Here is a 16,706-nt window from a genome sequence, read left to right as displayed (position 1 = left end):
TTAGTGACAGTTTGGACTTACGACAGTGCTGAAGAACCGGCTTACAACCAGTCCTCACGCTTATGACCACTGCAGCATCCCTGCGGTCATGTGATCATGGTTTGGGCACTTGGAAACCAGTTCACATTTATGACTGTCACAGCATCCCATGGTCACATGATTGCCATTTTCAACCTTCCTGGCAGGCTTCTGGCAAGCAAAATCAATGGGGAACTGCGTGACTTGCTTAATGACCATGCGGTTCACTTAACACCCGCAGCAATCCACTTAACAACTGCCACAAAAAGGTCGTAAAATTGGGCCAGATTTGCTTAATGACCACTTCGCTTAGCAACCAAAATTCTGGTCCCAATTGTGGTTGTTAAGCGAGGACTACCTGTATTGTCAATTCCAAAACTCCATTTCCATCCTCTTCTGCCGATTTCAAGCAAGCTACTGTACATGCACTAGTGAGACCTCCAGGAGGTTAGGGTTATCACAGCAGCACGCTGCAATGGTGGCTCACGATGGCATGAAGGATGTTATGCTTGCCCTCCTGGCAAACCCTTTGACAGAAATGAACTTTTTTATTTTCCCTGGTTTAAGAGCCCAAGAGGAAGTTGTTGCCCACTCTGCTATTTTGGCTTTAGTCACCATTTATGGCCTACTCCAACCCAAGGACTCAGAGCAGATAACACCACTTTATAATATTAAGGGAGACAGCCTGCTGTCCAAGGCTTGTAAACTAATTCAGACAAAGGAAGGCACTGCATAACGAAGAGGGGGAAATGAATGACTGGCAAGGAGAACCTGAACCAAATCTATTCTTTTCACTCTCTTCTCTGGAACCTGATGTCCAGGCTCTCTGAGTTTGAACCTCATCGGTGTCAAGACTGGAGAAGAACTAATGTTGTTCCCATCTTCAAAGAAGGGAAAAAAGTAGTTCCAGGAAACTACAGACTGGTCAGTTTGATTTACATCCTTACTGAGCCAAAAAAATTCACCGGGGAAATGATTTCCTTTGTTGTGAGGGCATGGGACAGGTGAAAGTGGATGCTGCTGACTTCAGACCAAATTGCGATGCCTTCCCTGAAATATTAAGTATAGAAAGGCAATTTTTTTTTCTGGAGGGTCAGTAAACGACCCCATGCCTCTTCATTGCTGACCAGCCATTTAGTTATTTAAATCGGTTTATATGGCCACCCATCTCACCAATGCAACTCTGGGCAATTAACAAAAGTTTTAAAATGTATTACAAAAACACGTACCATAACAAACTAAAACACAAAGTGGCTGCCACAGGCAGCATACCCCAACAATGTGGGCTCAGTTATTCTCCCAACACCCACACCCAAGAAAACAGCCAGGTCTTCAAGGCTTTCCGAAAGGTGAGCAGATGTGGGGCCAACTTTACCTCAGGCAATATAGTGTTTCCAGAGGGCAGCACAGCTACAGAAAAGGCTTCCTGGGTCCTGCTAGATGACAATCCCTAGCAGATGGGGCCTGGAGCACTTTCTCCTGCCAGGCCAAATGGGACGGGTAGTAACAGTGGCAGTAAGGCAGTCCCTCAAATACTATGTAGGGCTTTATAGATAATAACCTGCACCTTGAATTGCACCTGGAAGCAAATTAAGAGCCAGTGAAGCTTGTGGAGCAAAAGTGTAACATGGCATAATGAGGCATGCCCACAATTGCCCATTCCACCACATTCTGGACCAACTGAAGCTTCTAGATGTTCTTCAAGGGCAGACTCATGTAGGGCGCATTGTAGTAATCCACTCAGGAGGTGACTAAATCATGACTGACTGTGCACAGTGCCCCCTGATCCAGGAAGGGGCATAACTGGTACATCACACAAAGCTGTTAAAAGGGGACACCTAGCTTGGTGAATCCAGGAGAACCCCCAACTGCACACTGGTTCTGTTTGGGATAGTGCAATTCCATCCAGAACTAAAGATGGAAAATCATTAGATCCAGGAGGCCCTAAAACCCAAGGCCACTCTGTCTTGCAGGGTTTGAGTTGAAACCTGTTCGTCCCCAGAGAGACCCCCACAGCCTCCAGGCACTGAGACAGAACTTCCACAGCAACACTTGGCCAACTAGGAGCAGAGGTAGACAACTGAGAGTCATCAGTCTATTGGGACCCCACGCAAGAGGGGCCGTGGGACAGACCTCTCCCCTGACACTGACACCAACTAGAACTGACCCCAGAGGAAGGAGGAGAACCAGCAAAACACTTTGCCCCCAACTCTTAACCCCAGCACCAGCCCAGAAGGACACCATGGTTGATGGTATTGAAAGCTGCTGACAGATCAAGGACAGCAAGGTTGGATGCACTACTCCCATCCTGCTCCCTGCACAGGCCATCCACAAATGGAATCAATGCCATTCCAGTCCCATACCTGGCCTGAAACCCAACTGGAAGGGACTGAAGTAATCCGCTTCATCCAGAGCCCTCTGAAGCTGCAAGGCAACCACCTTCTCTGTCCTGTTGAAGGACAGTTGTCCAAAACAGTCAGGTCTGAGGAGATGGCAGACCACCACTTCCTTAAGCAATGGTGGAACTGCTCCATCTCTCGTAGATGCATTCACCACCACCCAGACCCATTTGGGGATGAAGAACCATTATGAGCAAACTGGAGAATTGCGCTGTAAGGCTGTGAACCGCGCTGGATGTTTATTGCACCACAAAACCAGAAGCTGTTTAGGGAGAAAAAAAATCCAAAGTTTAAAAGAAAAAAAAATGGTTGCGCTAACTTTTGCCGTCTATAACTGCACTGGAAGAATATTTATGGTTTAAATGAAACGGAACGAAATTTGATTAAAAGTGGCGAAGGTGTGCAACTTGGTGTGACTTTTCAAAAAGTCTCTTTATAATTTTGGGCCACAGAGAGACATAATGAAAGTCATCTGCCTTCCAATATAAATGTTATTTACAAGTGCAAAATTGTATATTTATTTTCAATGTTTCCTCGATGTCTCGGCTCATTAAGTAAATTTAAATAGAGCCACTGGGGCCTCACAGTAAATGCTTCCTGTCTTCACTTGGCCTCTGCCGCCCCCCCCCCACCGTCTAAAATCAAAGCAAACTATTTCCCCCTATTTTTAATCAAGGCCATCTTTCATGTCTTTACCAATATTATTCAAAGAGGTTCAATACAAAAAGCAGCAGGAAGCAGCAAAAAGCCGCAGCTAAAATGTCATCTGGGAGCACTGCATCGATTTATACTTATCGACCTATCATAAGCACGAGATAAGCCCCGACATAATTTAAAACAGCCTTCCCAAATCCGGTGCCCTCCGTCTGCAACTGACATCATCCCTAGAAAGCAGGGGAGCAAGTGAAGGTTAGGGATGGGTGTTGAAAAGGCTATAAAAAGGAAAAGAAAGAAGTTAAAAGACAATATTGTAGGATTTCAGAGGGTTGTTCAAAACACCCTTATAGTTCTAACATACACCCTCTGAAACCTTTCTAGAAAAGGGTTACTGCTCCTCCCGGCTGCCACTGCATTAGAGTCACAGAATCTCGATTTGGAAGGGCTCGGTGCAGGAATCCAAATTAAAACGTTCCTAATAGACTGCCTGGACGCATCCAGCGAAGGGGAGCCCCCCATTTCTCAGGGGAACTGGTTTCGCTGCCAAACGGCTCTGATCTTCCTGACATTCAGCCAAAGCTGTCTTTTCTGTAACTCGGGACTCTGCATTTAGGGACAATAAAGAAAACATCCTGAGTATTTTCTGTGTGACGTCCTTTCAGGTACTGAAAAGCATTGGATTTCTCTGGACAGGGGTAAATGGGCCCAGAATCCTTCAAACAGAAAAGTTCAAATTTTATTTCTAGTCCCCTGATCATCCTTCTGTGCCTCTCTAAACCATCCTCGTTTCTCTTCAGGTGTGCTGTTCAGAACTGGACATGGTACCAAATTTGGAATCTGACCCAAACAAATCTCTTTAAAGTGGGGAGCACCATGGATTGTGGGATGAGAGCTTCATTCAGCACAGTATGGCATAAAGGGCTGGACATCAAAAGAAAGGGGGGGGGGAGAAACACCTAGGAAAAAGTGAGCAAAATTAAAAGAACATGGGCAAAAAAGACAGCATATGATAACAACTGGTATGTTCAGTATACTGGCAGTCCTCACTTAACAACCATTCATTTAGTGATGGTTTGGACTTAGGACGGTGCTGAAAAAGCCGACTTGCAACCAGTCCTCACACTTACGACTGTTGCAGTGTCCCTGCATTCACGTGATCACGATTTGGGCGCTTGGCAACCGGTTCATGTTTATGACCACTGCAGTGTCCCATGATCATGTGATCACCATTTTTGACCTTCCCAGCCAGCTTCTGGCAAGCAACATCAATGGGAAGCCATGTGACTTACTTAATGACCACACAGTTCGCTTAACACCTGCAGTGATTCACTTAACAGTCGCTGCAAAAAAGTTTGTAAAATCAGGTCGGATTTGCTTAATGTAGATGCGCAATACCCATCTACTCACAGTTACACACACACCTTAAGAAACCAAAACAAATGCAGCCCTTTCTGTCCCCAAATGAGGCATTTCAGAAGGTGAAAACATAAACAGCTCAGTTCCAAAATATTGCTGAAGTTGAAATTAATGTGAAATGGTTTCAGATCTCTTAAATGCAAACCATCTTGGATATTTTTTGCCAACTTCCTTTTTTCCCCTTAACTGTAACCCCAACCCTTTCAGATAGCGAGATATGCAGTCTCCAACTGATTTGTCACCAAAGTTGGGCAGCAACCACATTCCTTATTTAGGCTCCGGTAGTTCCAATAAAATTCGCCTTTCTGCTAATTTTAGAGGAGCTCATTTTAATGGATATCCTTCTCTGTGCATTTCAGACAATTGGAGATTTTTAACCAACTGGGAATGAGAAAACCTTAGAAACTAACATTAACCCCAATTCCAGGGTTGGGAGAATTCCCTGAAATCTGTTGTGCACCTGGCAGACGTTGTGTTCCAACAGCTGTTTTCCTGGCCTCTCTTGAGAAGCCTGTTACTAGGTTCATGCTGATGTGATTTCCTGCTTTGGACCATCTCATTAATTTCATGCTCCCTATCCCCCAATATCTCAGATTATTCCCATTTTCTGTTACGATGCAGTTTGAGTGCCACGCGAAGCAAAGTGACATTTTTATGACCTTCTCCCAAGGGAAATCAGAAGTACAATAATAGAAATAAGCACAACACAAACAGGAGAGGGAATGGAGAGACTTTTGCCTCCTAATGCAGTCTTAAGCCCCCAATTTGAGCTTAGATAAGCACCTCTCCCAGAAGCTTCCCTTTGAGGGTGTGAAGGAGAAAGGAAGGAAGCCATCTGCAATCCCTTAACAACTACTTTCCACCAATCACAAAGAGGGAGAACAACAATATTTGGGGTTGTTTTAGTCATCTCCTGTCCTAACAGTCAGAAATCACGCTGAGACGAGGAGTAGGTCTCTAGTGTTTATTACTGCTACATTAAACAGAATCCTAACAAACTGAAGAAGCGTGGGAAAACCCAGACAGATAAACGCCAAAAGTTAAGGCGGGTTTGATCTGTGTCTCTTTGAATGGCTGCTTAATTCCTCAGTACTACGCATGCATTTCCCCCCCTGGATAGGGGCTCCCTCCTGCTCGCCATCAGTACTCATGACATCTCCTAGCTTAAACAAAAAAATCTAGACTACAGATGGCCAGTGCAGAGGTGGAACTAATGCCAAAGTCAGTGGTCAGGTGATAGGGCTATATTTTGCAAACTGACACCCTAAAGTCTGTCAGGCTTTACAATGAAAGCAAAGTTACAGGGTGGTGAAAATGCCAGAGTTACCGAGTGCTCAGACATGGTCAGACACACCCAGGAAGTGACACGCAAACTCCAAAGACAGTGGAAGAGATTGGAGGGGAGAATCCTATGACGCTCTGAGACAGGACAGGAACCACATCCTTGTGGCTATAATCCACACTATGACCTCCAAGGGGGTACAACGTGACATTACGGCAATAGGTTGGTGAGGTCTATACTTCTGGTTAGTTGGGGCAAAACCTTAACTTCCAAAGGCTCAAGATGTCCAATCTGTCCCCACCCCTTGCCCCCAGATAAGAAAGGTCACTCCGAAGTTTGAGGAACTTTGGGGGATTTTCAGGGTTCAAAATAATGTCTTAAGGCTCCCGATACTATTTTGTTCCCTAAAAGCCCCAAAACCTGAAACAAGCCCCATCAGGCTTCTGGTGGGCCTCATCTACTCTGGAATGCTATGGGGGGTGGACACATACAGCTCACAGGATGCCCACACCTACACCCTGGATCATATTCTTATTTTTCACAGGAGCAAGATTTGACCACAGCTTTACCAAGCCTTGAAGAAAACTCCAAAAGCATCCTGGGCTGCCAAACCAATCACACTAACTGTCCCTTAGCCATTGTTTTCTTACTTAATACTGTCACAGGCAGGAGTTATTTGAGACCCTCCTGGATACACAAGCTTTATTTGTTTTATAGCTTTAACTTATTTAGTTCAACTAAAACAAAAGAGAAAAGGAAAAAAAGAGAAATAAAACAAAAGAGCAGGCTTTATGATCAAGAGAGCGTTGGCTAACATGCCTTTCTACTGATGGGGAGAATCCCTAACTCTAAGGTGGGTGACAGTGGGATTTATCACAACTGGAGCCTTTTCCATTGCTGCCAGAGCCTTGTCATTTTTACTGAACGCTCTAAGACTAAAGGTTCAATTCCAATTCCCATCAGCTTCAGATAATAAGCCCAGAGGTCATGGATGATAACTGTAGACATCGAGAGGGCAATGATTCACCATCCTTGCTCTGGAGTTAAAACGTGGAAAACAAATGTACGTGACCTATGGGTGTTTCCCGCTGCAAGACATACCAAGGTTTGCAAAGAGGTGAAAACCACCTCTCTAATAGGGGGGTTTTTACAGGAATGGAATAGGTATAACAGCATCCGTGCTGGGGAGAGGAGGTAATAAGAAATAAGCAAACTCCCAATTTCATGAACAGCCTTCGAAGAGGTCTTTCCACATCAGAGTAGAGGCCAGAACCACAGAGGATATCTAGTCCAACTCTCCTCAATACAGCATCCACTAGAGCATCTACAGCAAAGGACCATCTGGCCTCTATCAAAAGACCTCCAATGGAGGAGAGGTCACCACTGAATCTAAAATAAAGATGGGCCAATGAAAGGAAGAATTGGGAGTGTTGGAAATAATTGGGAATATTTCAGAAATATTCAGAAATATTTCAGAAAGCAATAAACTTTCCACGGGCTTTTGGAGTATGGCCTCTAACTGCGCAAGCACAAAGCAATCAGTTTTCCTTTACTCTCTTGTGAAGTATAAAGGGGAGGCTCTGGCCATATTCGAAACCATGCAAATAAATCCCAATACAATGAATTTCAGGAGCCCAAGAGTGTCAGTAAATGTGAACAGGAACATTTGCAAATCTCACGCCAAAAGCAGAAGACAAAAAACAAAAAATCAGAAGAAGAAATACAAAGCTCATTATAGCAGCTCTTGAAAATCTTCTGCCAAATCTTCTGCCAAGGCGTCCCACGTGGCACTACTGGAAGGGGCCACAAAGGCACAGCACATTGCAAGCCCCGCATTGAGAGCTTTATAAAGTTTGGCATTTAGCTCCCCACTGAATGTAAGAAACTTGAGAGAGAGCACCTGGACAGTATTATCTCATTAACAAGTGCCAAGCTAAAACAGCTCTTATAGGGTAAGAGGTAAAGGGTAAGGAATAAAAGGTAAGGTAATGATCAGCCAGTATGAAGACACGAGAGACGTCTAAAAGATGCCTTGTCAGTCGCTAAGAATATCCCAATATGGTGCAGAATGGCCTGAGGAGACCCTTATTCCTTCATGAGAATAATTATTGGGACAATTAATTCTTTTCCAATCATGTACATGTAAAATAAGAGAGAGAAACATGTAAAATCATGCAAAATAAAAGAGAGAAATCAAGTACATTATCTTGGGGTCCTTGTAAGAAAAACAGGATATAAATAAAGGACATGAATGAATCATTCTACCCGCCGAACACCTAAGGAGGTAATATTATTTATCGCAGTGAGGACATGCTGCAGGGAACAGCAATGACACAGGATGACAATCCAACATGTATTCACCATGACACTCAGTTCTGCAGGCTGCAGTTGGGCCCCTTGCTTCCAAACCAGGGTTTGACAGCACAGCTTTGATGCAGCACAAGTCACAACTCAGAAAAGCAACGTAGTCAATACCTGTTCTTCCTTCTAGGTTTGTACCAATCAAACCAAGCGATTATAAACAAGTTGATCAAATCTTTTTGCACATCAGTGTACAGCTAAACCCACAATTCCAGAACTACAAAGACACAGACTTTGGCAGGCAGGGCAGAAGTCCTAGGGAACAGGGCAGAATGGCCACAGAAAGCATACTTTTTTGCACAAAAGAAGACCGTGCCTTGAAAAATCACAAGGAGAAACCGTACGTTTATTAATCAAGGCTTGTCTGGCCCAGTGGCAGGAAAGAAGGCAGCTCTTACAAAAGACAGCTACTTACAGTGCGTGACTCCAGCAAGAGTCTGATAGAAGGTGGGGGTGTCACTGTCATCTGTGAGTGTGACATACACTCCTCCGGAGAGCAGCCAGCGGGAAAATGTGAAAGCTTCTTTATTGTGCAACAGCCAGGATCTGAATTTTTCATAGTTTACTTTTTCACCCTACAATAAAACCAAAGGGGAAAGGGAGAGGTGAATTGTGGAGTCTGGTCCCTTTCTTTCAAGCCAAATCAACTGATTGCAGCTATTGATAGAAGATAAAACAGCCCTACTGAGGCTGGGTGTCCTCCAGATCTGTTGGATGCAATGTGCATCATCCCCAGCCAAAGTAGGTTGGAGGGAGTTGAGTGACAGCTCAGAATAGGAGCTGAGAGGCTCACAGCATGACACTAACTTTGTTATAAAAATTACTGGAATAAACATATGGTCATTTTCCTGCACCTTAGGAAATGTTATTTTGAAGAAGAAGTAGCTATAGGGACCTTTATGTGAAATATGCTCCCAACTGGTCAACCCCTCCCCTCCTAGTAGAGCTCCCTGCCTCCAGTTTATTGCAAATCATACCTTCGGAGCAAACGGCAACAGGATATTCAGCCACATACATAAGTGTCCTAGCCCCTATATCTGCATTTTCTTAAAATAAAGGTGGGATGCATGGACAGATCTTATAGAAATAAGAAATAGGCAGGAAGTAAAAGAAAATACCCTGCTGTATTTATATGCCCGCTTGCTAACTGCAATAGAATGTTGAATAACGTTTTCTCAAACTCTGCACTTGATGAGTTTGAGAGAAAAATCCTTCAGGTCCTCTCTCCTTAAAACGACTGCTGTTGTTTTCCAATTCGCTGTAAGGGCAGCCGAATACCTGGTTTTAAAAAAAAATCCTCCTGGTTCCTTTGCCCACGCTTCAGATAGCTTATTTTTTAACTTCAGAGCCTGCTTCTGCATTCAAAACCACCATGAAAGGAAACTATGATTAACTTCAGGAGCACTGTAGTCCTGTGCATGTATTTTTAACCCTTTGGCACAAAAGGATTAGCTTCTGCCTCAAGCTAGCTTATCAGGAATAGACAGCTTGGTAAAAGAGAATACATTTCAGTGTTGGGCTAGTTAGCATGACAAAGTCTCCGGCAGTTTTGCAAAAATACATCACCAGGGTGGGGGACACAGACCTTTTCTATCACAGTGTCCCACAGCTCTTACCTAGGGGCCTTCTGCAGTTGACAACGTGTTTCAGGTTTTAATAACTTTAATAGGCTTTTACCTACAGAGCTGTGTCATTGTCTGAAAGGAAGAGGAAAGAACTGGGGATCAGCTGTACTGGACTTAATGCTTACTAAAATGGTTGAGGAAGTGAAAGCGGTAGGAACCTTGGGGGACAGTGACTATATTATCCTAGAATTCATCATACAGCAATGCAAGCAGGGAGAACTGCAACAGAGGCAGATTAGCGTTCTAGATTTCGAGAGAGCAAAGTTCATCAAGCTAGAGGAAAAAGTAGGAAGAATTCCATGGATGGAAGTCCCGGGGGGGGGAATAAACAGTTCAGGAGGACTGAGAAATTCTGAAAAAATAATTAAGTCCCAAACTCAAAAAATACCAAAGAGAAAGAAAAAAAAAAATGGGAGATGGCTGATAGGATTGGCACAGAGCTCTCTGATAAACTGAGAAACAAAAAGGACAAGTTTTAAAAAATAGAAAGCAAATGTTGGAGAACAGCTCAGGTCTGTGAAGATGGGATCAAGAAAGCTAAGGCTCCGAATGACCTGGGGCTTGCAATAAACACCAACAAATAATCAGAAAAGGGTTCTTTGGGTATGCACAGGACAAGAGGAAAGTCAAGAAAATGGTTGGTTGGTTGGAGAAGACGGTGAGATGGTGACAGAGAACAGGGAAAGGCTGAATTGCTCAATACCTATTTGGCATTTCACGAAAGGAAGAAACGGAAGCTGCGTTGCAAGGGGCAGGAGAGGAAAGCTAGTAAAAGGCAAGGAAATAGCAAGAAAGCACCTCGATGCTTTGAATGAATGAGACCACAGGTTAAGCATGAGCCAGCAATGGGCTGCAACTGCCAAAAGAGACAATACAATCTTGGGATGGATCAACAGAGATACAATGTTAAGATCACAGGAAGTGATAGTCCTGCTCCCTGGTGCACCGGTGAGACTGCACCTGGAATATTGTATCCCATTTTGATTGCCACAATGTAAGGATGATAAGAAACTAGAAAGAATACAGAGAAGGTGATGAGGGGCCTGGGAGCTAAATCCTATGGTTTAGCCTAATGAAAAGAAGGCTAACAGCAGCTGTCCAATACTTGAAGGGTCGTCACTGGAAAGAGTAGGACCAGAACCAATAGGTGGAACCTTTACAGAGAGGGTTCCAAACTCAATTTAAGGAAGAATTTCCTGATGATGACAACTTACTAGAATCGGGGGGATTTTCAAACAAAGGCTGGATAGCCATCTGTCTGGGATGCTCTGAAGATTTCTGCTCTGGGCTGGGGAGCCCTCCAAGATCCCTTCCAACTCTATGATTTCAAATCTGGCTCTAGTACAACTTCTTTAGGGCATCTGACATTCCCAGGGAGATGAAGCCTAGCCTACAGACCAGAGCTTTCTCAACCTTGGCAACTTTAAAATGTGTGGACTTCAACTCCCAGAATTCCCCAGCCACTTAAGTGAATGCTGGAATTGCTCTTTCTTTCCACCTCAAGAGAACCAGAACGAAGAGACACTGAGCTCCAATCAACACAGTACGGCCCAGATAGCATGCTACTTTCTGGGGGAAAATTGCTACCTGGTACTCATCTTTGGTTCTTACATAATCTTCCTCCTAGCAGGGAGAAAGTCACTGCAATGGTATGTGGGAAAGACGTGGTGAAGAGATGCTGCCTAGGGAACGGTCAGATAAGAGAGGGCATAGCCCACAGCTGCATAGTGGGCAAGGCAAGAGGTTCAAAAGGGACCCTCCCTAGTTTCTCAGGCCGGCAGGAGATTTGTAGTTTCAGACTTGCAAGCTTCTGTTAATGTAGCCTTACAATAAAGTAGAATTAGCTCATCTGGTCGTGTTTCCTGTCTGGTCTACCTGAGAAGACTGACATCAATCTTGCAAGTCTGAACGTACAATTCTCCCCCCGTCTCCTTTACAGCCTGAGGAACATGGGAGGGTCCCTTCTGAGCCTCTTGCCCCACCCACTATCCAGATGCAGGCACTGCCCTCTCTTATCTGACCATTCCCTTGGCAGCATCTCTTCGCCCCGTCTCCCAGGCCTTTCCCACATACCATTACAGTCACAAACAGCCCCCCACAGATGCTTATCCCTTTCAATCCCACCCAGGAGAGAAGGGGAAAACTGCCATCACGAACGGCCTTATTTGACAAAGTGGAAAAGCAGCAATCTTTGCTGGGGGCGAGAGGGGGCATATAACGAATCCACTGCATCCGCAGCTTTGAAGATGTAGCTGCTTCTGCTCTGAGCAGAAGAAAGAAGCCTGCTGTGGGAGGATAAAACTTCCACGCCATCCAGTTTGCAGCAGAAGCTCGCTTTGGAGATTAACAGGCACCTAAAATCCAGGAGAGATCGCCATTTTCATTTCAAAAGAAAATCCATCCAAGACATTTCTGGGGGACAAAAGACAAGGCTGCATATTTTAAGTCAGACCCTTCACCTCCTTCTGTAGTCTAAACGCTACAGAAGCCGGAAAAATGAATTTGGCGGCCGCAATTATGCAAAGATAGATAGGCCTGAATCGTTCGCCTGCGGCATTCTTGAAGCTGGGTGTGAAGACGGAATTTCTAGGTTCCACGTTGAGCTAGGTGACTTGGGTGCAAAATATATTATGAAAAGAGGATGTCATACAGGCCAAGACACTGAAACCATCTGTATTTGCAAGCATTTTACATGAGGGCTAGAATCTTTATAAATCCTAAAGCTAGGTGTTAAATACAGAACAACCCAGTAGACCCCATTCTTCAATGTAGGAGAACACTGACAGGCTTACCTACATTTCAACAATATTATCAATGACCTTCCAGTAGAAATAAATTAAGCTGAACAACATTTCATCAGGCTTACAAAACTGAATCTCACATACTGAATCTCTAGCAAATAAGTGCCTTCTGACTGAGCTTCAGGTTTAATGGTGCTTGGATATTACTTTTATTGACTTGCTTAGCAGTACTATTTCAAAGACATTTCTTTGCTTAAAGGTTAACCTCTCAGCAGGGGTGAAGCTCAAACACTCTCTTATTTGCTTCGCTGGAAATTAATCCCTTTTGTTCGAGCGGCTTTTGCGGGCCACGTCAGAGAGGAAACACACTGTTGCAAAAGCAGGCTGGTTCCTTCTTAACTATGTCAACAAGGCAGACAGAAGTCTTACAAAGCAAAAGAGGAGCTCAGCATTGCACAAACTGAAAGTCCCTATCAATAGGATCACTACTTCATTCATCTGGTTGGGTAGTTGGTTAGTGTGATTTTATCCTCAGGAGCTGGCAGAATCCACAATGTCTCCCAACTTTGGCAGACAAACTAATTGACCCAAAGTCACTCCTTGACTTGACTGCTTCTGGGGTGCCCTTTCGCTCCTCCCCATGATCCATTCTACCAACTGGCCCCTTTTGGTCAGCCTGATAGTGACCAGTTACTGTGGGCTCCTCCCTTCTTTGAACAATCTTACTCAGAGATCACATTACCTAAATGCATGTTTTTCCTTTTCTCTCTCCACCTTGTTGTACCGTACTTATAAAATGGCAATCTAACCTTCTGACGTGCTAGGATTGCAGCTTGCAGAATATCCAGCCAAAAAGTCTATGACGCTGTGGGAGAAGTGGAAGCTGTAATTTAGAGTGCGCCTGGCTAAGAAGACCCAGAGCGCACCATTATTTTAAAACTATGGAATACACTGGAAGCACAGGCAGAGATATGTTATGTATGTACATGAACATGTATTGATTTGTTGTTGTTTATTCGTTTAGTCGCTTCCGACTCTTCGTGACTTCATGGACCAGCCCATGCCAGAGCTTCCTGTCGGCCGTCAACATCCCCAGCTCCCCCAGGGACGAGTCCGTCACCTCTAGAATATCATCCATCCATCTTGCCCTTGGTCGGCCCCTCTTCCTTTTGCCTTCCACTCTCCCTAGCATCAGCATCTTCTCCAGGGTGTCCTGTCTTCTCATTATGTGGCCAAAGTATTTCAGTTTTGCCTTTAATATCATTCCCTCAAGTGAGCAGTCTGGCTTTATTTCCTGGAGGATGGACTGGTTTGATCTTCTTGCAGTCCAAGGCACTCTCAGAATTTTCCTCCAACACCACAGTTCAAAAGCATCGATCTTCCTTCGCTCAGCCTTCCTTATGGTCCAGCTCTCGCAGCCATATGTTACTACAGGGAACACCATTGCTTTAACTATGCGGGCCTTTGTTGTCAGTGTGATGTCTCTGCTCTTAACTATTTTATCGAGATTTGTCATTGCTCTTCTCCCAAGGATTAAGCGTCTTCTGATTTCCTGACTGCAGTCAGCATCTGCAGTAATCTTTGCACCTAGGAATACAAAGTCTTTCACTGCTTCTACATTTTCTCCCTCTATTTGCCAGTTATCAATCAAGCTGGTTGCCATAATCTTGGTTTTTTTGAGGTTTAGCTGCAAGCCAGCTTTTGCACTTTCTTCTTTCACCTTCATCATAAGGCTCCTCAGTTCCTCTTCACTTATTGATTATGTGCCATCAAGTCGGGGTTGATTCTTAGCAACTATGTATAGATAGATTTTCTCCATGATAATCCGTCCCCAACCTGGTCCTTCAGGTCTTCCAATGGTGCACCCCATCACCACTCTAATGGAGTCCATCAACCTTGGTGCTGGTCGTCCTCTTCTTCTCTTTCCTTCCACCTTTCCCAGCATCAGAGCCTTCTCCAGAGAGCTGGGTCTTCGCATAAGGTGCCCAAAGTGAACACATGTATATATACATCAAAATGGTTCTTTCTTTTCATGGCCATGTAGGAGATGCTGAGATTAATGAATCAATGCCAATCCACTTAGGTTCACTCAAGAGTAGGAAAGCAAACCTGTGACCCTCCAGATTTTCCTGAACTACAGTTCCCAGCATCCTTAGGCTAGGTGTCCTAGCTATAATTTAGCAAGATTTTGAAGGCCTAAGGCTGCATGTCCCGACTTAGAGGACGCCAAGTGGAGATCTGAGAAATGATCCCTTTTTCTGCAGTTGTGAGTACCATTACCATCCTAGTCTATCCTGGGAGAGACCACCTAATTAATCCATTAATTAACTATTAAAGAAGAAGCAACTGTTTGGAGGGGGGAGGGGGCCATTGAGCACTCCAAAACTGGCAGCAGAATTTTAAAAACAACATAATCTGGAAGAGGTTGTTGAAACATCTGCTTGGTGTAATGCAGATTTTTTGTTTTAAGTCAAAACCACTGAATCTAAAACCACTGAAGAAAAGGATGACCTGCTGAACAACAAAACATCACCCAATGCTCCTCAGTGAACCTTTCCTGTGGGCTTCCTTTGTCTGAGGCAAGAGCATGTTGCTGATCAACTCACATCACACTGAATTAGATTTACAATACATGGGGAGCAACCGACAGACTTTGCAGAATCTTAATTCTCAGGTATGCCAATGTTTTAACTGTACTCTCTCCTACTGCTTTTCACAGATAGAATTTTAATGAGCCCCAAGCCCAGAGGATGTGCAAAGGACCACCAGCAGAAACGCAATAACGCTGCAAATCAGGACTTATTAAGTTTGTATGCTGTCCTTCAAACCGAGGCTTTCCCAGAACAACTTCCAATGCCGTAAAATCACAGAAAAACAAAAATTCAGAACAGGAGTTAAGATACATAATAGTATCGGCAATAAAACTATAAAAGCAGCAGCCAGAAGCCTGATGCTCAAGGTGGCTTCACGCTCCATCAAAAATGATGGCGGGGTGGTGAGAGAAGACAGAAAGGTGCTCCCTTATCTTCTAGAGTGAAAGGCGTTCTCCTCATTGAGAAAAGAGACGGGGAGGGGTGAGCACCGTGTGCAGAAGACGCAGTCCATTCCTAGCAGAGGCATGACAAGGCTTTCCAAACTGAGCAGGTTCTGTAGCAAGTCTTGGGAATGGGGACTGCTTGGATTTTTCATCAGGAAAGCTGCATTTTTGCCAAGCAGACAGGAAAAGGAGAGCTAGAGGAAGTTTCAGCCCAAAGTGGTCCAAACACAAGTATCTCATCAGTACCAATCAAAGCGAATGTTTGTAGCTCAGGGTTGAACTGCGGAGTCCTTGGTGCTTGCTATCCAATCCAAAGTATTTTAGCTTTCTTTAAAGCAAAAACTCCTCTCCAAATCCCAACAAATTCTCCTTTCTCAACAAATATTGTGGAGTCCTTGGTGCTCTCTGAGCCTTGTTGTTTTCCTGCAGACGTTTCATTGCCAGACTAGGCAACATCTTCAGTGCAAAGAGGGAGTGGGCCTTGCTCTCAGGTTATATACCATGGCTTGCCCTGCTTGTGTTGGTGGGGGTGTTGTTCTCTCCTTGGGAGTTCTCCTTGGGAGAACAACACCCCTACCAACACAAGCAGGGCAAGCCACGGTATATAAGCTGAGAGCAAGGCCCACTCCCTCTTTGCACTGAAGATGTTGCCTAGTCTGGCAATGAAACGTCTGCAAGAAAACAACAAGGCTCAGAGAGCACCAAGGACTCCACATATCTCATCAGTGCTTGCAGAAAGATACAATCTAGCTCCTTCCTTTTTGTGTGCCATTTTGACAAAGGACGCAGGGGTTCCCTGTGAAATTACAGCAAGCCCAAAGGGAAGGATCGGTTGCATATGGAGAGGAGCAGAAGAATTCCACTGGCTGAAAAGGCAACATAAAGGCTTGCAAATGAAGTTGAATTGGGAACAATGAGAGTTTAGGCACCCTCTCAACTTTGCCCAGATGTTGTCACAATGAGTCTTCAAACCACAAGCAATGGTCCCAAATCCCATAACCTCATGATTCATCTTCACTGGACACAACCACAGAAACCAATTACACTGTATGCGCCATTCATTCATTCATTCACTGCCTTCAAGTCAGGGTTGATTCCTGGTGACCGCCTGGACATGTCCCTGCAGTTTTCTTGGCAGATTTCAGAAGTGGTTCGCCATTGCCTGCTTCC

General features: G+C 44.5%; 1 protein-coding gene across 3 annotated transcripts in view; it reads right to left on the bottom strand.

The window, feature by feature from the left end:
* USP32 (ubiquitin specific peptidase 32) overlaps positions 1 to 16,706 on the bottom strand; it is a 162,619-nt gene that overhangs the window by 73,463 nt on the left and 72,450 nt on the right. For all 3 annotated transcript variants that reach the window (XM_063296595.1, XM_063296601.1, XM_063296607.1), the window contains exon 5: positions 8,549 to 8,708. In XM_063296595.1, the coding sequence (XP_063152665.1) occupies positions 8,549 to 8,708 (160 nt within the window). The remainder of the gene's footprint in view (positions 1 to 8,548; positions 8,709 to 16,706) is intronic.

Source organism: Candoia aspera, chromosome 1, assembly GCF_035149785.1.
Source record: "Candoia aspera isolate rCanAsp1 chromosome 1, rCanAsp1.hap2, whole genome shotgun sequence".
NCBI classification, from domain to species: Eukaryota; Metazoa; Chordata; class Lepidosauria; order Squamata; family Boidae; genus Candoia; species Candoia aspera.
This window is presented reverse-complemented; position numbering and strand designations above follow the sequence as displayed.